The sequence below is a fragment of the Salmo salar genome, chromosome 27 (genome assembly GCF_965601325.2).
Source record: "Salmo salar chromosome 27, fSalSal1, whole genome shotgun sequence".
Lineage (NCBI taxonomy): Eukaryota > Metazoa > Chordata > Actinopteri > Salmoniformes > Salmonidae > Salmo > Salmo salar.
Window position 1 is genome coordinate 26282533 of NC_138317.1, and position 24968 is coordinate 26307500.

The following is a 24968-nucleotide window of genomic DNA, read 5'->3' on the forward strand; positions in this document are numbered from 1 at the left end:
CACCCCCATCCTCTCCTCTTTCCTCCTCGAGGCCTACTAGAAATACCAGATAGTGTCTTCCCCTCTCAGCCACTCTCTCTCTCTCTCCATCTTCCTTTCCCTCACACCCTCCCTCCCTGTCTATATCGCCCTCCCTCTCCCTCCCCCTCCATCTCTCCCTCCCATTCTCTCGAACTCTCCCTCCATCTCCCTTTCTCATTCTCAGCCATTAAATGTTTTTCTGACGACCTTGTATTGTTTAGCTTAATACAATCACCACCGAACAGCCCCCTGTCTCTCAACACACACGCATGCACGCGCACACACACACATTCACTCACATACATTTAAACACACAGATACACAGAATGTTGCTCACTGTCTACTCTGCATCCTTCATCTCTGCTCAGTCACAGCGGATGTGGTGAGGAGAGAGAACGCTTGTTATAACACATATTTGATACAGAGTCATTTTCAACATAAGTAGCCAACAATGGTTAATTGGCTGATTCAGATTCTCTATTGGCCCATTGCAGGGCAATTTGGTTTCAGCATAATAAAAACAGCAGGCATTTATATTCAGAGAAAAAATATACATAGGTTGCTATACCCCCAAAAAACGTTATACTTATAGAGAAAATAAACATGACATTTTCAATTATAAGGTTCATTAGTGCAAAGAACAGGGGCAGCAGTATCAAAAAACAGGTCACGACATAGGCGAACACTGTATAGATGTGATATGCTTTTGATTAAATTCCAGAACAATAGCATTTTTTGGCGTATTGGCACCACCGGGTGTATATGGAGGGAAACGCTAGCTATAGTGGTATCTGAGGAAACTACAAATCACTATTGCAATGTGGAGAATGTAGTTATGTGATGTCGATGACAAACCCTCAATAAAACCACAACCGAATCCCCGAGACAGTTTTTGGCAGAGGAGGCTGGTGGGGGGTGTTATTGGAGGAGGGGCTCATTATAATGACTGGAAGAGAATGAATGGAACAGAGTCAAACGTGGTTTCCTTATGTTTGATACCATTCAATTTATTAAATTCCAGCCATTACAATGAGTTCGTCCTCCTATAGCTTCTCCCACCAGCCTCCTCTGGTTTGTGATATGTAGTCTTGGGGATTTTACTATAGCCAGGGTAAGTTAAAGAGATTCTCTGGTACTTTTGTATACTTTTTAGCCAGTTGTTCTGAAAGCAACGCTCACAAGCCAAAAATGGTCCCTGAAAATTGCTTACTACGACACGTCATCTCTCTCTCTCTCTCTCTCTCTCTCTCTCTCTCTCTCTTTGTGCATGATGTGCCTCTTGCCAGCTGTCACTCATATGGCGAGGGGCTGAAGCTCATTGGCTGAACTCGAATTGCTAGGGTGCTGGCCCATGTGGGGGAAAATGTAGAGAAAATGGCGCAGCACAGCTTCCAGAAAAACAGTCGCTTTCAAACTAGGGATATTGTGGCTAATTGAGGTAAAACAGTAATTCTGCTCATAGATTATGCATGTATGAACTACACATTGACTGATCCAGCTCAAAGCGGGAGGTTTAAAAAGACTTACTAGTCGCCAAAGTTCCGGAGCATGTCTTTAAGTTAAGTTGTTAAGTAAGTTAAATTGTTAAATAAGAGTTGAGTTGTATTTAGAGTGGTTCAGTGTGAGAGGGAGGTGATGATGATGGGTGTCACCAATGGCAGTGTGACTTTTGTGGCGCTGGTTCACCTCCTGTCTCCTCCTGGGTCTAAAGGGGAAAGGGAACTGTTTTGTGTACATATGCTACATATTAATCTTGTTTGACGATTGGTGGTAGGGTAGTGACAGCTGAGTAACCTGTGTGTGTGTGTGTGTGTGTGTGTGTGTGTGTGTGTGTGTGTGTGTGTGTGTGTGTTCGCACGCGCGCATAGCAGATATTGGTCTCTGACCATGTCATTTAGCTCATTTAAGGCATGTCCCTTTGGCCAATGACATGCTACAACCCTACGCTGCCTGATCAGACAGCTGACACCATGACATCCTGCCCCTGCACACACACACACACACACACACACACACACACGCCTAACAACCTCACCCCCCCCCCCCCCCACGCCGACATACACACACAAAACTGCAACCTCAAGTCAAACCCCTTCACACACTATTCAGACTAGCTCCCCCTTCCTGCCCTGAGGATATCCTGGGTTGCTCAGCCGTTTTGATTGACAGCTGTCACCCCCCATAAACACCTCACAGCAACCGGATTGGCACAACTGGGAGAAGGGGGAAGGGACTGAAGGTTTCACTCTTGTGAATGAATATAGTCAAATACAGTAAAACAACATAAAGCAGTCAAATACAATAAAGAAAATGTATACAGTCAAGTACATGAAAAAAAAATGTATTCAGTCAAATACAGTAAAGAAAATGTATACAGTCAAGTACATGAAAAAAAAATGTATTCAGTCAAATACAGTAAAGAAAAGAAACAGTAACAAAAGAAACTAAAGGAAGCCATAGATTTCACACACCATCCGCTTGCATAACTCAATTCTCACACACGCAAATCTAAAAACAATGGTCGCAATAACTACCATCGACACTCACAGAATTACACAACAGACAGACAAGGCTTGCTCAAACTCTAACCCCACCTGCTCACTTTCTTCTCTGGCTCACTAGTTAATATGGGTGTTTTAGATACAAGACAAACATTTATGGAAAAGTTTTCCTTTGAGAGTCTTTTATTTTGAGTAACCAAACAGTGTAATAACAGTGTAATGATCCTTAACAAGATCGCAACACCTGGGTCCTCTGGTGGTGGCCTATCACCGAATTTATCAGTCTATTAGCCTACATCATTTGACAAATGAAGGATAGGTCGATTGTTGGTACTGTTTGTAGGCTAGCCTACACTGTGTGTACAAAACATTAAGAACACCTGCTCTTTCCATGACATAGACTTACCAGGTGAATCCAGGTGAAAGCTATGATCCCTTATTGAGGTCACTTGTTAAATCAGTGCAGATGAAGGGGAGGAGACAGGTTAAATAAGGATTTTTAAGCCTTGAGACAATTGAGACATGGATTGTGTATGTGTGCTATTCAGAGGGTGAATGGACAAGACAGAATATTTAAGTGCCTTTGAATGGGGTATGGTAGTAGGTAACAGGCGCACCGGTTTGAATGTGTCAAGAACTGCAACACTGCTGGGTTTTTCACGCTCAACAGTTTCCCGTGTGTATCAAGAATGGTCCACCACCCAAAGGACATCCAGCCAACTTGGCACAACTCTGTGACGCATTGAAGTCAACATAGGCCAGCATCCCCATGGAACGCTTTCGACACCTTGTAGAGTCCATGCCCCAACAAATTGAGGCTGTTCTGAGGGCAAAAGGAGGGGTACAAGTACAACTCAATATTACAAGGTGTTCTTCATGATTTGTACAGTGTATATTGTGCAGGGGCAGGGTCAACCAGGGGTTTTCTGGTAGCATGATGTGTCTGGTCATTTCTGGCTGTGTCCAGGAAGGTGACGCCCTGTTGGTGAGGTGACGTGCTCCATTAAATCCATCCTACCAGTATATTCAGTCATTGGTCCTACCACGCTGACCCTGCAGACAGCCACTACGCATGCGCATCCACACTCTTTCCCCCCCCCCCCCCCCCCCCCAAGTCATCTGATACAACAAAACATTCCACTGATAGCCAATCCGCGACTGGCAAGAAAGGCCATAACTGCTACTGGCAAAATATTGACAGTTTCTCCGAAACTCGGGCTTAGTTTTTTGTGTGACCTTGGCTGAGTAACACCAGTAAGGATCGGAAATACTTAGCGCCGAGCTAGGGGGTAGTGAAGTCGGGGAGAGGAGGCGACCGTCCGGACAGGAGAAAAACAAAGATGGCTGTGTAGTTAGAGAGTAGTCCCAGCGAACTGTCTGAACATATCTCTGCTTTTTCCAAAACTGACACTTTCCGGGGACCGGTAGATAGTGAGCTGGCACAGGGGAAAAGACATTAACCGATCTGACGAACCGGGCATTCGCTGAACGTCCGCTCACGCGCTGGCACTGCAAATGAAAGAGAATGAACACCACAAAAACATCTGACGGGGTGTTTTGTTATAGCTAGACAGCGGAGAGAACTGGAGGGTTTTGTGAGCTTGATACCTATAGCCTAGTAGCTAGCTGAATTTCGCTTATCTGCCAACATCGCTAAATATCCATCTACATAAAACGACCATCAAATAATTTAGGATATTCCAGAACGTTACGCGAGGGTTCGGGTATCTAAATTCCAAGCGCGTTATTGCGTAACATTGGCTACAAACAGGCAAGCTATCTAGACAACTCACCCTTAGCTGGGTGGCCTGGTTTTCCCTTGGCTAGCCTGTGAAGTTAAACCTGCCAGCTAGGTAACATTCTGGTGACGGGTAGTTAGCTAACGCCTGGCAATCACCACCACCCACCATGTCCTCGGTGGAAGAGCGGGGGGAGGTGGGCGTCGCGGCCGCTCCAGGCTCCTCCTCAGGCGGCCTGGGGGTTGTGGCGGTGGGGACAGCCCTGGAGGCAGTCGTCGGGGGGCCGTCTATGCAGGAGGAGGTGAGCATCCGGAGAGGAGAGGGGCTCGGTCCCGAGTCAGATCCGGACGAGCCGCCGCCCAAGAAGCGGATGAGACTGCCGGAGGGAGAGTCGGGAAAGCTGGAAGAGAGGCTGTATTCAGTCCTGTGCTGCACTGTATGCCTAGACCTGCCCAAAGCCTCCGTTTATCAGGTAAATACTGTCACAAACACGCCTGTCACTGGCCTACTGACTTTGGCCCTCTTGTCAATGCTAGCCAGCTAGCTAACTTCGTATGAAGTAAGCCTAACTAACATGTCTGTTAGCTAGCTAACTAGGCTGTCGGGCAAGAAGTGGGGGTTGAAGACAGTTTGTAGGCCTACTGAGCACCACCTGTCATGGACTGTAACGATAGGCGAAGAGTTGTAGGGCCCAGGGCCGCAGCCTAGCAGCTACGTTAACTCGGTAAGGAGGGTTAGCCAGAGCTCAGCGCAGTGCAGAGAGATTATCTGATCTATAAATCATCTGGATGGCTAGGTGTCTGAAATGGCTGCCGATTCTATTCAGATTAGCCAACAACAAGACATGAACAGATAAGATGTGTGTATCCCAGGCTGACCCCTAGGAGTTAGGAATAGGCAAACCCCAACACATCAGCATGTAGCACTGAATGAACTGCCTGCCACACCCAGTTTACACCCGTGTCATTACTGTGGTTTGGTACTGAGTAGTATGCCCTCTAACACCTGCTCTCCCCACCCCCAATCACTGGTTTGAAAAGATGGCCATTCACAAACATACACACACCTGTGTGTTTCTCTATACTATGCATTTCTGTACAGCGTATGAACACTGATTTATAAAGAGGACTATCCACAGTATGGACACACCTACATTAACCCTTTCCTCTCTGTTCTATAGTGCACCAACGGTCACCTGATGTGTGCTGGCTGTTTTATCCACCTGCTGGCCGACTCTCGTCTGAAAGAAGAACAGGCCACGTGTCCTAACTGCAGGTCTGTACACACACAGTTTATAAATCCAGTTGAATTGAGTGATTGACTGATTTACGTGACTGTTTTAAGTGTGAGATCAGGAACCGTGTCTCTATAGAAATATAATTAGATTGACTGGTGGATTGATTACCCCCCCCCCCTCTCCCTTTAGGTGTGAGATCAGTAAGTCCCTGTGTTGTAGGAACCTGGCTGTAGAGAAGGCAGTGAGTGAGCTGCCCACAGACTGCCCCTTCTGTCTCAAACAGTTCCCTCGCTCTAGCCTAGAGAGGCACCAGAGAGAGGAGTGCCAAGACAGGTACACAACTCATTGGTATACACACACACACTCTGTTTTTCTATCCTCGTGGGGACCTAAAATGTATTTCCATTCAAAATCCTATTTTACCTAAACCCTACCCCTTACCCAATCCCCCCCTCCCCTCCCCTCCTCTCACAAACACACACACAGAAACGTGATTTGCCTAGGCCTTGGGGAGGGAGGGCGGGCGGGGGGACTGGGAAAATATGACTTGCTGCTCTTCTGAAAAGAAAACAGCTGATCTACTTACTGACCAAACTGATTCCAGGGTGTGTGTGGGTGCCTGTTCTGTTGTTGTTATGACGATCAGACCACCCTGATGCAGGTGTTACTGACAGAACCAGCAGAAATTATACAGCCGGTCCCAAATCACTTCTTACCCCTCCCCCTCGGCCCTAACCCCTCCATGTTTGTAGATCTATAGGGTGATGGGTATAAGCAGTGCAGTGGTGGAGATTGTACCATATTCCTTCCACCTTACAGATCTGTAGAAACTAGGGGTTGGACCAAGGGGCAAGGGTAGGAACCAATTTGGGACTGGCTGATAGAGAGACACAAAATGAATTTGCTTATGGTCTTATTCCTGCTTATGATTGGCCCTAAACTCCCACCTGATATGTTGCCAGGGTGACACAGTGTAAGTACAAGCGGATTGGCTGCCCGTGGAAGGGGCCGTTCCACGAGCTGCCGGCCCACGAGGAGGAGTGCTGCCACCCCACCAAGACTGGCACAGAGCTGATGGGCATCCTGGGGGAGATGGACCAGAGCCACAGCAGAGAACTAACCCTTTACAACTCTATATTCTCCCTGCTCTGTTACGAGAAGATTGGCTTCACAGGTAGGCTAGGTACACAGTACGCACTGTCTTACACACAGTAACTGACTACCAGGACAATCGTTCCTATCCGTCTTGAAGGACCAGTCAAACACATAGAAAACATGGACCTCTCTAATTCATTCCTCCCCTCCCTCTCCCCTGCGCAGAGGTCCAGTTCAGGCCGTACCGCACAGATGACTTTATAACCCGTCTGTACTATGAGACTCCTCGTTTCACCGTGTTGAACCAAACCTGGGTTCTGAAGGCCAGGGTCAACGACTCTGAACGCAACCCTAACCTCTCCTGCAAACGCACCCTTTCCTTCCAGCTCATCCTCAAGAGCAAGGTACACAATCACTGAACTTATGCGCACACACTCACTGACATACTCACACACACTCTCTCTCGCTAACCCTCCTCCTTTCTGTAGGTGAACTCCGCTATAGAGTGTTCCTTCCTGCTGTTGAAAGGTCCGTACGATGACGTGAGGATCAAGCCTGTGATCCACCACCACGCGTTCAGCAACGACACCAACGAGACAGACTACGTCCCTCTGCCCATCACCGACTCTGTGGAGTGTAACAAACTACTGGCAGCCAAGAACATCAACCTTCGACTCTTCATCTTCCAGATCCAGAAATAGACGGGGGGAGGGGGGGGAGGACTGAGAGAGGAGAAGAGAGGACCGAGAGAGGGGTAGAGGAAGGGGGGAGAGAAGACCGAGAGAGGGGTAGAGGAAGGAGAACGAAAGGAGAGAGAGCTTGTTCACCCCCTGAAGTTTGAGATTAAAGTGATACACCACTGAACCACTGATACCTCTTTCACACACACACACACACACACACACACACACACACACACACACACACACACACACACACACACTGATACCTCTTTATACACACACACACACACACACACACACACACACACACACACACACACTGATACCTCTTTATACACACACACACACACCACTTTATCACACACACACACACACACCACTTTATACACACACACACCACTGATACCACTTTATACACACACACACACACACACACACACACACACACACACACACCACTGATACCACTTTATACACACACACACACACACACACACACACACACACCACTGATACCTCTTTACACACACACACACACACACCACTGATACCTCTTTACACACACACACACACACACCACTGATACCTCTTTACACACACACACACCACTGATACCTCTTTACACACACACACACCACTGATACCTCTTTACACACACACACACACCACTGATACCTCTTTACACACACACACACACACACACACACACACACACACACACACACCACTGATACCACTTTATACACACACACACACCACTGATACCACTTTATACACACACACACACCACTGATACCTCTTTACACACACACACACCACTGATACCACTTTACACACACACACACACACACACACACACACACACACACACACACACACACCACTGATACCTCTTTACACACACACACACACACACACACACACACACACACACACACACACCACTGATACCTCTTTCACACACACACACACACACACACACACACACACACACACACACACACACCACTGATACCTCTTTACACAGACACACACACACACCACTGGCTGAAATACTTCTGGGAGTTGGATAACCCTAACTTGGGGTGCTTTCATTGTTGCTATGAAGACAAGGTGGTGTTGCCAGGGGAATTCGTCTGTAGAGACTGACATGGTTGTTCCTATGGAGACAGGGATGTTGCTAGGGGAGAGAGGGTGTTGTTGCTATGGACTCGGTGGTGACACCTGAGCCTAAGGTAGCACATACTGTGCATTCAGAAAGTATTCAGACTCCTTTCTACATTTTGTTACTTTACTGCCTTATTGTAAAATAATTATTCTACACACAATACCCCATAATGACAAAGCAAAAACATGTTTATAAATTTTAGAAAATGTATTATAAATAAAAACTGAAATAGCACATTTACATAAGTATTCAGACCCTTTACTCAGTACTTTGTTGAAGCACCTTTGGCAGCGATTACAGCCTTGAGACTTCTTAGGTATGATGCTACAAGTATGGCACATACTTCTGTATTTGGGGAGTTTCTCCCCGTTCTCTGCAGATCATCTGAAGCTCTGGAGCAGGTTTTCATCAAGGATCTCTCTCTGTACTTTGCTCTGTTCATCTTTCCCTCGATCCTGACTAATCTCCCAATCCCTGCCACTGATGGTGCCAAGTTTCCTCCAGATGTGACTCTTGGCATTCAGGCCAAAGAGTTCAATTTTGGTTTCATCGGACCAGAGAATCTTGTTTCTCAAGGTCTGAGTCCTTTAGGCAAATGGGCTGTTATGTGCCTTTTCATGAGCAGTGGCTTCTGTCTGACCACTCTACCATAAATGCCTGATCGGTGGAGTGCTGCAGAGATGGTTGTCCTTCTGGAAGGTTCTCCCATCTCCACAGAGGAACTCTGGAGCTCTGTCAGAGTGACCATCGGGTTCTTGGTCACCTCCCTGAACAAGGCCCTTCTCCCCAGATTGCTCTGTTTGGCTGGGCGGCCAGCTCTAGGAAGAGTCTTGGTGGTTCCAAACTTCTTCCATTTAAGAATGATGGAGGCCACTGTGTTCTTGGAGACCTTCAATGTTGCAGAAATGTTTTGGTTCCCTTCCCCAGATCTGTGCCTCGTCACAACCCTGTCTCGGAGCTCTACGGACAATTCCTTTGACCTCATGGCTTGGTTTTTGCTCTGACATGCACTGTGAACTGTGGGAACTTATATAGACAGGTGTGTGCCTTTCCAAATCATGTCCAATCAATTGAATTTACCACAGGTGGACTCCAATCAAGTTGTAGAAACATCTCAAGGATGGTCAATGGAAACAGGATGCACCTGAGCTCAATTTTGAGTCTCATAGCAAAGGGTCTGAATATTTATGTAATAAGGTATTATAAAAAAAAAAATGCAAACATTTAAAAAACCTGTTTTCAGTTTTGTCATTTTGGGGTATTGTTTGTAGATTGATGAGGACATTTTTTCAATTAATCCATTTTAGAATAAGGACATAACAAAATGTTTAAAAAAATCAAGGGGTCTGAATACTTTCCGAATGCATTGTACCAACTAAAGCAGGATTGTGTGTGTGTGTGTGTGTGTGTGTGTCCCTGTCCGTGTGTGTGCGTGTGCGCGAGTGTGTTTGTTTGTGTGTGTGCGCGTGTTCCAAAGATGTGAATGTGAGTTTTGAATTCTGTTGACCACTCAGTTAGTCTGTCCAATGGAGAGGTAAAGGGTGTGTGTCTTTGAGCCACCTGTATGCACGCACACACACTCACTTGCTCCCTGACCTGCTCCTAGTCTGTGTGTTAAGGACAGGTGTTCATTTTGTATCTGAGAGCAGCCAAGACCAGAGCCAAGATGGAGAGTTGTTCTGCATGCTCCTTTTTAGTTAGCCCTTTAAACATTAGTTGTGATTTATATATTAACGTTATAAGCTAACTTATACCAATTCATATTTCCTTTTAACCCTGAATATTGAAATACCTGTGAATTTTTCCTTTTTAGTTCGGTGTGTGTGTGTGTGTGTGTGTGTGTGTGTGTGTGTGTGTGGACAGATACATTTTGGGCCCAAGTGAACACATCCCTATAAACACACTTGCACACATGTGGACTCCTCCCTCTGCTCTGGTTGGTCTGTACTAGAGACCTGCTAGAATTGGAGAACCCCAGCTTGCTCTGAGAGAGGGGAAGCCCAGCTAGTGTGACAGACTGGGTTTGAACCCAGTTTGTCTGTGTGCCACGAGACTGTGTTGGTCCTCTGAGCTGAAGTGTAGGCATTAGCTTGGGGAGGTACCCCAAGTCTTCAAGTCTCAGATAAGGTTATTGGCGATGGGAGGGTGGTTAATCTCAGAGAGAGGGAAAATATAACCTGAACGGTCCACCAGCTCAACCTTGAGGACTAGACCATGACTCTGGTTCTAAAGGGTTCTCCCCTTTGGGGCAGTGTGTGTGAGTGCATTACTATGGCGACGTGTTTAGAGCGTTAGACTTACTTGAATGACGCTATGATGACGATTGACGTTACTAAAAGTAGAATCTACTGTGATAGGTCAGGAGTAGAGACAGATCTATCTAGGTTGAGTATTTCTATAGATCTGTCTCACCTCCAGGCCTATCTAGGTCTTGTATTCTGTGTTTTAATGCTTTTTGTCTCTATACCAATAGACTCACTGACTCATCTCACTATGGCTGCCTTTTTATTAAAGATCATGGAAACTGAAAAATACATTCCTCCTGTGAGTGCGTGCGTGCGTGCGTGTTTGTGTGTGTGTGTGTGTGCTTGCGCGTGTGTGAGAGTTATCCAAATTGTTAACTGATGAAACCAGTCACAATTTAATTTTATTTATTTCACCTTTATTTAACCAGGTAGGCAAGTTGAGAACAAGTTCTCATTTACAATTGCGACCTGGCCAAGATAAAGCAAAGCAGTTCGACACATACAACAACACAGAGTTACACATGGAGTAAAACAAACATACAGTCAATAATACAGTAGAAAAATAAGTCTATATACAATGTGAGCAAATGAGGTGAGATAAGGGAGGTAAAGGCAAAAAAGGCCATGGTGGCAAAGTAAATACAATATAGCAAGTAAAACACTGGAATGGTAGATTTGCAGTGGAAGAAAGTGCAAAGTAGAAATAGAAATAATGGGGTTGCAAAGGAACAAAATAAATAAATACAGTAGGGGAAGAGGTAGTTGTTTGGGCTAAATTATAGATGGGCTATGTACAGGTGCAGTGATATGTGAGCTGCTCTGACAGCTGGTGCTTAAAGCTAGTGAGGGAGATGTGTTTCCAGTTTCAGAGATTTTTGTAGTTCGTTCCAGTCATTGGCAGCAGAGAACTGGAAGGAGAGATTGCCAAATGAGGAATTGGCTTTGGGGGTGACCAGAGAGATATACCTGCTGGAGCGCGTGCTACAGGTGGGTGCTGCTATGGTGACCAGTGAGCGGAGATAAGTGGGGACTTTACCTAGCAGGATCTTGTAGATGACCTGGAGCCAGTGGGTTTGGTGACGAGAGCGTACAGGTCGCAGTGGTGGGTAGTATATGGGGCTTTGGTGACAAAACGGATGGCACTGTGATGGACTACATCCAGTTTATTGAGTAGAGTGTTGGAGGCTATTTTGTAAATGACATCGCTGAAGTCAAGGATCGGTAGGATGGTCAGTTTTATGAGGGTATGTTTGGCAGGATGAGTGAAGGAGGCTTTGTTGCGAAATAGGAAGCCGATTCTAGATTTAGTTTTGGATTGGAGATGTTTAATGTGAGTCTGGAAGGAGAGTTTACAGTCTAACCAGACACCTAGGTATTTGTAGTTGTCCACATATTCTAAGTCAGAACCGTCCAGAGTAGTGATGCTGGACGGGTGGGCAGACATGGGCAGCGATCGGTTGAAGAGCATGCACTTAGTTTTACTTGTATTTAAGAGCAGTTGGAGGCCACGGAAGGAGTGTTGTATGGCATTGTTGCTCGTCTGGAGGGTTGTTAACACAGTGTCCAAAGAAGGGCCAGAAGTATACAGAATGGTGTCGTCTGCGTAGAGGTGGATCAGAGAATCACCAGCAGCAAGAGCGATATCATTGATGTATACAGAGAAAAGAGTCGGCCCAAGAATTGAACCCTGTGGCACCCCCATAGAGACTGCCAGAGGCCCGGACAACAGGCCCTCCGATTTGACACCTTGAACTCTATCAGAGAAGTAGTTGGTGAACCAGGTGAGGCAATCATTTGAGAAACCAAGGCTATTGAGTCTGCCGATGAGGATGTGGTGATTGACAAGAGTCGAAAGCCTTGGCCAGGTCAATGAATACGGCAGCACAGTATTGTTTCTTATCGATGGCGGTTACGATATCGTTTAGGACCTTGAGCGTGGCTGAGGTGCACCCATGACCAGCTCTGAAACCAGATTGCATAGCGGAGAAGGTGCGGTGGGATTCGAGTGAGGATGATAACCCCTTTGGTCGGTCACGTATACTAAGTTTTGCTTTGCTTACTTCAATACTGTGATGTGTATTATGTCCTTTTATGGAAATAGATGGCAGTGTTTGTGTTCCTGGGTCACTTCCTGGCCTATACTCACCAATGCCGACTGGCCACCTGTAGGGTGCCATGAAGCAAAATTGCCAAGCAGACAGCTCACATCCCTTTGCATTTTGAAAGACGGGGGGGGAGGGGAGTTGTGAGGTGTCTCCCCCGCACTGACAGAAGCCAGGCAGAACGTGTGTGTGTTTTATCAATTTGTGTTTGTCTCATCATTGACCATGTTGCATCAGTAAAGGTTTGTGTGTGGTGAGAGAGAGAGTTAGTGATGGAGACCATGAAAGTGAGTGAGGGAGAGAAAGACAGCTAGATACTGATCAGAAAGGGTGAACAAAAAAATTGCCACATACGAAATGTCTTAGAGTGGTTTTGTCTTTTTTAAAACCTTACATCACTCTTTTCCTTTCTGCAAAAGAGACAGCAGTGGTTATGGTAGTGGGTGTCCTCATCTACTACAGATGTACAGAGCCTACTGTCCCCCAACCACTAACTCCTCGACTGACCCTTAAGAGTGAAGACAAGACTTTGGAGACAGGACCACAAGAGAAGGTGTAAATATACTGAAATATATATATAAACCCAACATGCATCAATTTCACTGAGTTAATTCATAAGGAAATCCATCAATTGAAATAAATGCATTAGGCCCTAATCTAGGGATTTCATGACTGGAAATACAGATATGCATCTGTTGGTCACAGATACCTTAAAAGGTAGGGGCGTATATCAGAAAACCAGTCAGTATCTGGTGAGACCACCATTTGCCTCATGCAGCGCGACACATCTTCTTCGCATAGAGTTGATCAGGCTGTGGCCTGTGGAATGTTGTCCCCCTCCTCTTCAACAGCTGTGAAGTTGCTTCATATTGGCAGGAACTGAAAGACGCTGTCGTACAAGTCAATCCTGAGCATCCCAAACATGCTCAACGGGTGACATGTCTGGTGAGTATGCGGGCCATGGAAGAACTGGGACATTTTCAGCTTCCAGGAATTGTTTATAAATCCTTGTGACATGGGGCTGTGCATTATCATGCTAAAAAATGAGGTGATGCTGCGGATGAATGGCACGAAAATGGGCCTCAAGATCTCAAATTGGCATCAATAAAATGCAATTGTGAATAAATGTGTGCACAAAATTTGAGAGATATATGGAAAATATCTGAGATCTTTTACATGATGCATTTTATATTTTAATAAGTGTAGGACTATTGTTATAGATTGCTCTCTGTGAATTACATTCTGGATCTATCAAATGTAAAAATAAATAAAAAACATCCATTCAACAATTTAATAATTGATTGTATCACAATGGTAACAATGTCAGCAGAGTGTAGATTAGAAAATCTGATCAAATACTCAATGTGAAAGAGACCACAGCCGTTAGAAAGGTGACCTGTCAAATCAGCCACATCAGTTTATTCTGCTCAAACACTACAATACATATATAGAATCATTTCATATCCATACAAAACTCAACTGGAGTATATCAATTATGCTTTTAAATCAGTACAGTACCTCTGATACAGCTTTGGCACAATACATTGCCTGTGGTATACTGTGTGTGTGTGTAACAGTTTGAACACTGGTTGCATCTCAATCTGAACACAGTCCAGTGGGGTTGTGCAAGTAGAGGTGGGGGGGAAGGGAGGTCAAGTGTATATATGTGTGGGGGTTATGTAAGTTTAGGTTGGGTGGGGGCGCGTGTGTCAGTATTTGCCCGCCCACCCCTGGCTGCTGATGTTGCTACAGCTGGAGGCATGGCAGCCGGTGTGTAGAGGGGGTATGGGACCAGGGGGACAGGTTGGAGATACCATGCAGCAGTAACCCCCCTCACCCTGCGACATGAGACCAGTCTGGGGGTACGATACCCCCACACCACCCTGCGGGAGAAAGAGAGAGGGAGAGATTCAATTTAGGCACAGATTTTATTAGTAGCCTGACAACACTGTAACTTTAATTCAACACTGAGGAATTACTGGGGCCAGTTTATTAGGTACACCCATCTAGTACCAGGTCGGACCCCCCTTTGCCTCCAGAACAGCCGGAATTCTTCAAGGCATGGAAATGTTGCTCATTTGGTATAATATATTCCATTTAGCAGACACTTTTATCCAAAGCGACTTACAGTCATGTGTGCATACATTTTACATTCCCCACAACATTACATCACCGCCACCAGCCTGTACCGTTGTCACCAGGCAGGATGGGGCCATGGACTCATGCTGCTTACGCCAAATCCTGACTCTGCCATCGGCATGACGCAACAGAAACCGGGATTCGTTGAACCAGGCAATGTTTTTCCACTCCTCAATTGTCCAGTTGGTGTTGGCGTGCCCACTGGAGCCTCTTCTTGTTGTTATCTGATAGGAGTAGAACCTGGTGTGGTCGTCTGCTGCAATAGGCAATCCGTGACAAGGTCTGACAAGTTGTGCGTTTCGAGGTGCCGTTTTACACACCACTGTTGTACTCTCATCAAGGAGCTGTTTTCGCCCACAGGACTGCCGCTGACCGGATGTCTGGCACCGACGATCATTCCATGCTCAAAATCACTTGGGTCACTCGTTTTGCCCATTCTAACGTTCAGTCAAACAGTAACTGAATGCTTCGATGCCTGTCTGCCTGCTTTATATAGCAAGCCACGGCTACGTGACTCACTGTAGGAGCTCACCATTTCTGTGAACAGGAATGGCCACTAAGTATATGACACTGTGGTTGTCATAGTTACCTGTGTTACACCACATGGGTGGGAGGAGCCAGGTGGATAAGAACCCAGCAATCTTTGGGCTTGGCTCTGAGGCAGCTGCAAACCCATCATCCCCTGGTAGCTCTGCTGCTGATTGGCTACGACAGGAGAGTAACCTACAAATACACACAGAGACAGATAAACGCCCAGCAGATTATTCATAAAACATCAATCAATTGCTTGTTTGTTTAAAGCTAATTCAAAGCTGTATCATTTGCTGTAATATCTGACAAATGGAGGACTAGCAGCAAATCAGAATCTCTCTGTAGAGTAGAAGCAGCAGGAAAAGAGACCGGTTCACTGTGAGACCTCAGACTACATCTCTTACAGTGTATCGGCCCCCTCCCTACTGCCCACACACACACACACACACACACACACACACACACACACACACACACACACACACACACACACACACACACACACACACACACACACACACACACACACACACACACACACACACACACACACACACACACACACACACACACACACACACACACACACACACACACACACACACACACACACACGTACCTGTAGGCTGTATGGCCTGGGTAGGTGTGGCAGGTCTTTGGGGTGCTGAGGTAGGATACTGAGTGGTAGAGTAGTAATACACAGGTACCTACAGTACAGAGTTCAACATCAAGTCAACACATGGTCCTATTCTACCATTCTATTGTGACTGTGTTGTGTTATTCCTACCTACATGGTCCTATTCTACCATTCTATTGTGACTGTGTTGTGTTATTCCTACCTACATGGTACTATTCTACCATTCTATTGTGACTGTGTTGTGTTATTCCTACCTACATGGTCCTATTCTACCATTCTATTGTGACTGTGTTGTGTTATTCCTACCTGAGTTGGAGGGGGTTGGCAGTAGCTGGGGGGGTTGTGAGGAGGGGGAGGGGCCGTATAGACATAACTCTGTGTGGGAGAGGCTAAGGGAGGGTATAGAGACGGAGTTTCCCCCAATGGCTGACAGCTCACAGTCATGTGACCAAACTGGGACGACAGGTCCTCGCTCTGAGGACCACAGAGAGCACGTTAACAAAGACACGCAGACAGACACAATACATTTATACTGTTCATGCATACACTGTTATATCCACAAAAACAAACATGCATGAACAAACTTAGTACCGGAGAGTATTGCAACTGCTGGGGAGGGTAAGAGACGGATGAATATTGAACCACCTGAGAGAAAGAGAGAGAAAGCGTTGTTATTGCCAGTCTTCTATTACAAAAACGGGCTCCGTTTATTGCTATTATTGACACGGCTGGAACACAATTTGGCCAATCGGGTTGTGTGGCCAGAACTGTTTATACATTTAGTATAACTAATGAATAGGTAGATTATTGTATTTGTATGCAAATTCTATTTGGTTACTGTGCAATCAGTGTTGTACCTGAGGGACTGTGTGGCCAGCCATTGGCTGCTGCGGCAGAGGGGCCTGCTGCTGAGGCTGGCTTCTTGTTGGCTGCTGGGGGTCGGGGGGGTTGTAGATGGCAGGAGTTCCGTCTGGGTTCAAGAAGGGCTGGCCTGGGGTTAGAGGTCAAGGTTAAACTCACAATTCCCTTTTCACATATACATGTATGTGTGTATGTATGTATGTATGTGTGCATGTATGTATGTGTGTATGTATGTATGTGTGTGTGTGTACCTGTATGTGGGTTCAGTAATATACTTCCTGGTGGAATCCCGTTCTCCATGGGCACCGTGAGGTAGTTGGAGCCTGTGGTGGGGGCATGGTCATCTAGGAGAGAGAGATACGGAGAGACAGATGACAGATGAGGAGGAGAGAAGGTAGGAAAGGGAGAGAGGAGGAGAGAAGGTGGGAAAGGGAGAGAGGAGAGAGGAGGAGAGAAGGTGGGAAAGGGAGAGAGGAGAGAGGAGGAGAGAAGGAGGTAAAGGGAGAGAAGGGAGAAATAGAGAGAAGGTAGACATTAAAGTACAGATGAGGAGGTAAAGGGAGAGAGGAGGAGAGAAGGAGGTAAAGGGAGAGAAGGGAGAAATAGAGAGAAGGTAGACATTAAAGTACAGATGAGGAGGTAAAGGGAGAGAGGAGGAGAGAAGGAGGTAAAGGGAGAGAAGGGAGAAATAGAGAGAAGGTAGACATTAAAGTACAGATGAGGAGGTAAAGGGAGAGAGGAGGAGAGAAGGAGGTAAAGGGAGAGAAGGGAGAAATAGAGAGCAGGTAGACATTAAAGCACATGGAAAAGGATCAGGATCGTAGTTCAATTAAATTAGATTGTCTTCTCTACCTCGTGCGTCCCAGCTGTGATTGGCTGGTCGGGCCTTGGGGGTGGGGTTTGGCCTCTGATAGGCAGAGTCTGAGTCTGTGCTGCTCCAGGGTCGGGGGTCGTTGCTATAGCGACCGGAGTCAGTGCTGCTCCAGTTACTATAGCGACTGTAGTCAGTCTCCGTGCTGCTCTGTCGGCTTGAGCCCGAGTTACCCCTGGTACCCCTGAAGGACACACAGACCAGCAACTGATTTAGAATGTAAACTGGTCATTAAAGGCCCGGTAGTGTGTTCAGCTAAACGCTACTGGTACGGTCAAGATTCAGTACCACTCGGCCACCAGTCGAGAGCACACTCACCTAAAGAGCTGCCTTCTCTGGGTCGCAGCATGGGGGCTACCATCCTCTATAGACCTGCAATAACAACACACAATCAGTTATTCATCACAATGTTATTACAACCGTCCATTGAGGAACATAAAAAAAAAACGTCAACCCAACTTTATTTACGTCTAACATAAAAACAATATTACCTGGTCTCCTGGGGACAGGCAGGCTGTGGAAGACAGAAGAAAGAATAAGATATGAGAGAGAGAGAGAGAGAGTGTGTGTGTGTGTGTGTGTGTGTGTGTGTGTGTGTGTGTGTGTGTGTGTGTGTGTGTATGTGTGTGTGTGTGTGTGTGTGTGTGTGTGTGTGTGTGTGTGTGTGTGTGTGTGTGTACCTCCTGGTTGAATATCCTTTCTCTAGCTCTCTGGTACTCCTCCTCTCTCTCTTCCATTGATTTGCTCCGCCTCTCCTCGCGGAGTGGGTGGAGCCTCGCCTGGTGGGGGCAGGATAAGAACACAACATCTGAAAATCTGGAACTCTGACAAGGACCTCTAAAAGCTGTCCAAATATGCAAGCTTATATAATGCTTACATGACAGACAGACAAGACAAGACAAGACAGAGCGAGAGAGCTACGTACCTGGTTGTCTTCTGCGTTGTCTCTCTTCAGTATGGTTCTCCACTGAGTCTCCTCTCCTCTCTCCTCCTGGACATAGTCCATAAACCTCTGCTCTGGTCTACACACATACAGAAATATAGAATAATACAACAACAATAATATGTCCTTTAGCAGACACGTTTATGTCCAAAGCGACTTATAGTAGTGAGGACACACGTTATTGTATGGGTGTCCCCAGCGGGAATCAAACCCACGATCCTGTTGTTGCAAGCGTACTGATATACCACAGAGAAGAGAGAGTTACCTACATGCGTGTGTTACTGGTGCTATTGATGATGACAGATTTGCCAGTCTGGTCCACATTGTGTTCCATGCCAAAGTAGGCTGCTACCCGGTGGACCAACATACGATGGTAGGAAGACATGTGAGGGAATTTCTTATAGGGACTGAGAGAGAGAGAGAGAAGATGGGAGGGGATGACAGTCCTGCTTAGACAACACATTGAAGTAAATACAGTAAATAATATTTGCATAAAAAAAAAATGATGGCCACACACACACACACACACACACACACACACACACACACACACACACACACACACACACACACACACACACACACACACACACACACACACACACACACACACACACACACACACACACACACACACACATACCCGTTGTCTGTGATGAAGTCGATCATGTCCTGCTCCAGCTTCAACAGCATCATCCTGTCCCTGAAAGATGACAACACCATGACGTCATATTATTACCATGACATCATTGCCAGCTAAGCAGTTACACACACACACACAGAGTTGTTTGTACCTGGGGTTGCTGTTCAGGGTGGTGATGATAAACTGGTGCAGGTCAATCCCTGTAGAGTCTGTGTATTCCTGACTGGTGTCTGAGATAATTAGCGTGGGCACGTTTGGCTCTTTGCTCTGCTCTTCCTCCTCGTTGTCATGGCAACCTGGCAGCATGGTGACTTCAACAGAGCTCTAAAACATCAAACATCACATGATGTGTGTGTGTGTTGTGCATGTGTGTTGTATGTGTGTGTGTTGTATGTGTGTGTGTTGTGCGCATGTTTTGTGTCTGTGTGTGTGTTGTGCGTGCGTGTTTTGTGTGTGTGTGAGTGTGTGTTACCTGGCTATCTTGGGTGGTGTCAGGAGAGGATGGTGGGAGTGACTCCTCACACACAGCCATGCTCCTCACCAACCTGCCTTTGGCCTGAAACAAGCAACAACATTAACCAATGAAATAGCCTCAGAAGTGCAAACCCTGCCCACCCGGGGCTAAATCAAGTCTGACACAGCGTACATACACAACAGTGATATATATGGCTCTACATAGGTGTGTGACAGAAACAGACTCTACCTTGGTTCTCTTCCTGGCTGGTTGCCCCTGGTTACTGACGGGTTTCTGTGGGACAAAATGTGACAAATCATCACACAGTGACATCACATGGCATTCCTCAGGGACCACCAGTCATGTCACCTATCGGATCTATAATAACAACACCCCATTCAGTCGCAAGTCTTACCTGCTGCTCCACCTTTCTGTTGTCATGGTGACACTCATCCTCTGTGGCAAGGGGGGGTGAGGATGGCAGAGCGGAGGGGCATAACTCGTTACATGACCTCAGCCCTGAGGATTCTGGGACGATCGCTTCAGACATCCTCTCTGAAAACTTCAAAACACACACATCAGTTACTGATATAAACATACACACCTACTTAATGTCACTTGCAGATCCCATAGAACGGCTTTTACATATGCTGCCTCTCTCTGACCTCCTTCCCCCTGTTCAACACACTCCATGGCTGCCTGGTTGGGTCTAAGGGTGTGTGCATGAGCGTGTGTGTACATAGTAAATGTGTGTGCGCAGTGAGTGTATGCGTAACGTGTGTATTCTTAGGCTTTTCTTAGTAACAGCAGCTGTGGGAGACATCATCCGATCTGCCGGCAGCAATATTCCCAGAATTCCGAGCTGAGCTCCTGATCCCACTGGTGGGAAAAACCACATTCCGGCCAGCGCTCCAACCCCTTGGACAGGAACACTTATTCCTGTAACACCACAGTGTCATAGGGAACACTTATTCCTGTAACACCACAGGGTCATAGAGGACACTTATTCCTGTAACACCACAGGGTCATAGGGAACACTTATTCCTGTAACACCACAGGGTCATAGAGGACACTTATTCCTGTAACACCACAGGGTCATAGGGAACACTTATTCCTGTAACACCACAGGGTCATAGGGAACACTTATTCCTGTAACACCACAGTGTCATAGGGAACACTTATTCCTGTAACACCACAGGGTCATAGAGGACACTTATTCCTGTAACACCACAGGGTCATAGGGAACACTTATTCCTGTAACACCACAGGGTCATAGGGAACACGTATTCCTGTAACACCACAGGGTCGTAGGGGACACTTATGCCTGTAACACCAGTGTCATAAGGGTAATTTATTTATGGAATACCACGCTATTAGAGTTATGATTACTAATGTTGAGTCTAAAGCAGTTTGTCTAATAAATAGTTTGGGCAGACGTGGTCTGCGTTTCAAATGGCACCCATTTCCTTATGTAGTGTCTGGTCCAAAGTAGTGCACTGCATAGGAAATAGAGGTGCCATTTGGGACACAGCCATGGCTACAAAGAAAGTGTATTATATAGATCCAGAAAGAGGGGTAAAGAGATTTAGGGATATGGACAGAGAGAGATGGGAGAGAGAAAGGATACAGAAAAAGATGGGGAGAAACAGTGATGAAAAGAGAGATCAGAGAGAAAGCTCAAAAAGAGGGATGGAAAAGAGGGTAGGGAAAGTGTAGAATCAGCAGGAAGAGGAGAGTGGAGCATATGGCTGCTGGGTTGAACTGATCACCGTGGTAACAGAGCTTTATGGGAGGCTTTAAGGAGGAGAGAGAGGAGAGTTTTAGCTGAACACTGCAGAAACTGTGACACGCTTGTTGGAGTGTGACAGATGGAGGCGGGACACAGGGACCTGTGTGTGTGTGTTTAGGCCTGTGCACCATCATTCATCTGCTGATCCAACTGCCCCTGTGCCCGAGGAGAGAAAAGGTTACTTACCAGTTCTTCACCTGCAGAAAAAAGTGGTTTTGCACCCATATCGAGTAGCCTACTAAACTATACTGAACAAAAATATAAACGCAACAATTTCAATTTTATTACTGACTTACAGTTCATATAAGGAAATCAGTCAATTGAAATAAATTAGGCCATAATCTATGGATTTCACGACTGGGCAGGGGCACAGCCATGGGTGAGCCTGGGAGGGCATAGACCCACCCACTTGGGAGCCAGGACCAGCCAATCTAAGTTTTTTTCCCCACAAAAGGGCTTTATTACAGACAGAAATATTCCTCAGTTTCATCAGCTGTCCGGGTGGCTGGTCTCAGACTAAGCCGGATGTGGAGGTCCTGGGCTGGCGTGGTTACACGTGGTTGGCGGTTGTGAGGCTGGTTGGACAAACTGCCAAATTCTCTCAAATTATGTTGGAGGCGGCTTATGGTAGAGAAATGAACATTCAATTCTCTGGCAACAGCTCTGGTGGACATTCCTGCAGTCAGCATGCCATTTGCACGCTCCCGCAAAACTTGAGACAATTGTGGCATTGTTGTGTGAACATTTTAGAGTGGCCTTTTATTGTCCCCAGCACAAGGTGGACCTGTGTAATAATCATGCCGTTTAATCAGCTTCTTGATATGCCACACCTGTAAGGGGGATGGATTATCGTGGCAAAGGAGAAATGCTCACTAACAGGGACGTAAACAAATTTATGCACAACATTTGAGAGAAATAAGATTTTTGTTTGTATGGAACATTTCGGGGATCTTTTATTTCAGCTCATGAAACATGGGACCAACACTACATGTTGCATTAATATTTTTGTTCAGTGTAGTTCTGGGGGGAAAAAGTAAAAAAATCTGTATAATGTTGTGTCCGACCCTGTACGGCCAACCCGAGACTGGAACCTTACAACAACAACAACACTTGGTACCTGCAGTGGGCTAACCTCTGGTCAACCAGAGTCATGGTTGACTGGGGGCCACACGTGTACATACAGTGCACTCAAAGTATTCAGGCCCCTTGACTTTTTCCACATTTTTATTACATTACAGCCTTATTCTAAAATAGTTTTTTTCTTCATTAGTGTACACACACACAATACTCCATAATGACAAAGCACAAACAGGTTTTTAGAATTTTTTGCAAATGTAAAAAAATTAACATTTACATAAGTATTCAGACCCTTTACTCAGTACTTTGGTGAAACACCTTTGGCAGCAATTACAACCTTGATTCTTCTTGGGTATGACGCTACAAGCCTGGGACACCTGTGTTTGGGGAGTTTCTCCCATTCTTCTCTACAGCTCCTCTCAAGCTCTGTCAGGTTGGATGGGGAGCGTCGCTGCACAGCTATTTTCAGGTCTCTCCAGAGATGTTCGATCAGGTTCAAGTCCGGGCTCTGGCTGGGCCACTCAAGGACATTCAGACTTGTCCCGAAGCCACTCCTGTGTTATCTTGGCTGTGTGCTTAGGGTTGTTGTCCTGTAGGAAGGTGAACCTTCACCCCAATCTGAGGTCCTAAGCGCTCTGGAGCAGGTTTTCATCAAGGACCTCTCTGTACTTTGCTCCGTTCATCTTTCCCTCGATCCTGACTAGTCTCCCAGTCCCTGCCGCTGAAAAACAGCCCCACAGCATGATGTGGCCACCACCATGCTTCACCATAGGGATGGTGCTAGGTTTCCTCCAGACGTGACACTTGGCATTCAGGCCTAAGACTTCAATCTTGGTTTCATCAGACCTTCCTAGAGCCAGCTCTAGGAAGAATCTTGGTAGTTTCAAACTTCTCCCATTTAAGAATGATGGAGGCCACTGTGTTCTTGGGGACCTTCAATGCTGCAGAAATGTTTTGGTTCCCTTCCCCAGATCTGTGCCTTGACACAATACTGTCTCGGCACTCTACAGACAATTCCTTCGACCTCATTGCTTGGTTTTTGCTCTGATTGTGGGAACTTATATAGACAGGTGTGTGCCTTTCCAAATCATGTCCAATCAATTGAATTTACCACAGGGGGACTCCAATCAAGTTGTAAAAACAGGATGATCAATGGTAACAGGATGCACCTGTGCTCAATTTCTAGTGTCATAGCAAAGGGTCTGAATACTTATGTAAATAAGGTATTTGTTTTTTATTTGTAATACATTTGCAAACATTTCAAAAAACTTGTTTTCCCTTTGTCATTATGAGGTATTGAGTGTAGATTGATGAGGGAAAACATTTATTTAATCCATTTTAGAATAAGGCTGTAACGTAACAAAATGAGGAAAAAGTCAAGGGGTCTGAATACTTTATGAATGCACTGTATGTGTATGTGTATATCATATTTCTCTGTAGAATCCACTTGACCCACTGAGACAGAGCTGATATAACCATAGTGGCCAGTCAAGCTACTATTCAGGGTGTGTGTGTGTGGCATTCCTGTGCCCTGGCTGAGCTAAGACACATGATATTTTTACCCCTATAGACCTCCTGCTCACAACCTTCATTGGGCTGTCAACTAAACCTCTCTCTCCTTACCCCCCCCCTCTCTAACTCTCTCCCTCTCTGTCTTCCTCTCTCTCCCTCTCTGTCTCTCTACTTCCCCCTCTCACGCTCTTTTTCTTTCTTTTTTGCTCTCTGGGAGGACAGGAGCACACACCCTCACTGCCAGTTCACCACGTATTTCAGTTGCTGTTTGACCTAATCATTCCTCTGGTAAAGCGAGAAGGTAGCCTGCGTACAGGGCCCATTCAGCAAAACTTGTCCAAATAAATGAATTGTCAAGGACAAAACCAGTATCTGGTGTTTGTGGACATTTAGCACACATTTAGTAACAACATCTGACTGACCATGTGGTCTGTCAGCCCTCAGTATGAAAATAGGTAAAGCCATTTGGCCGGGGGATGACTAACCCATGGATATAAGCTTATCTAGAAAAACGACAACAACCCGAAGGCGAAGACACAGCACAACTCGATAGCACAGCGACATAAACAACAATAACAACATCATCATCAACCACAACAACATCAACAGCCACTTCAGTAAACAGTGTGAGTGTGTGTTTATTTTTACCTCGTGGGAGATGATTGGTAAACCAGGAGCTCCTCGAGCGCTGTGTCCGTGTCAAATCTCTCCTCAGATGC

The 24968-nt window shown here is 46.0% G+C and overlaps 2 protein-coding genes across 3 annotated transcripts in view; one reads left to right on the forward strand and one right to left on the reverse strand.

Annotated features, from left to right (window-relative positions):
- Positions 1-3642: 3642 nt before the first annotated feature.
- On the forward strand, positions 3643-10976 carry zftraf1 (zinc finger TRAF-type and ring finger containing 1). 2 transcript variants are annotated; one of them, XM_014178099.3, is made up of 6 exons: positions 3643-4733; positions 5442-5536; positions 5688-5831; positions 6461-6681; positions 6819-6997; positions 7082-10976. In XM_014178099.3, exons 1-6 carry the CDS (start codon positions 4431-4433, stop codon positions 7292-7294), a joined length of 1155 nt encoding a protein of 384 aa, XP_014033574.1. In that variant the 5' UTR covers positions 3643-4430; the 3' UTR covers positions 7295-10976. The 2 variants fall into 2 exon arrangements, with proteins under 2 accessions (XP_014033574.1, XP_014033575.1); XM_014178100.3 differs by having other exon boundaries at positions 6461-6672.
- Positions 10977-14171: 3195 nt separating this feature from the next.
- The window catches only part of arpp21 (cAMP regulated phosphoprotein 21), an 11137-nt gene continuing 340 nt past the window's right edge, over positions 14172-24968 (reverse strand). Inside the window, exons 1-19 of the mRNA XM_082970144.1 lie at positions 24898-24968; positions 20287-20433; positions 20121-20165; positions 19890-19973; positions 19569-19741; positions 19418-19477; positions 19044-19181; positions 18757-18853; positions 18512-18610; positions 18323-18345; positions 18150-18203; positions 17813-18015; positions 17212-17304; positions 16957-17090; positions 16691-16744; positions 16406-16573; positions 16082-16169; positions 15521-15654; positions 14172-14675 (exon numbers count right to left, since the gene is read on the reverse strand). The exon at positions 24898-24968 is cut by the window's right edge and continues 340 nt beyond it. Of these exons, the coding sequence (XP_082826270.1) occupies positions 14502-14675; positions 15521-15654; positions 16082-16169; positions 16406-16573; positions 16691-16744; positions 16957-17090; positions 17212-17304; positions 17813-18015; positions 18150-18203; positions 18323-18345; positions 18512-18610; positions 18757-18853; positions 19044-19181; positions 19418-19477; positions 19569-19741; positions 19890-19973; positions 20121-20165; positions 20287-20421 (1956 nt within the window). The 5' untranslated portion in view covers positions 20422-20433; positions 24898-24968 and the 3' untranslated portion in view covers positions 14172-14501. The remainder of the gene's footprint in view (positions 14676-15520; positions 15655-16081; positions 16170-16405; positions 16574-16690; positions 16745-16956; positions 17091-17211; positions 17305-17812; positions 18016-18149; positions 18204-18322; positions 18346-18511; positions 18611-18756; positions 18854-19043; positions 19182-19417; positions 19478-19568; positions 19742-19889; positions 19974-20120; positions 20166-20286; positions 20434-24897) is intronic.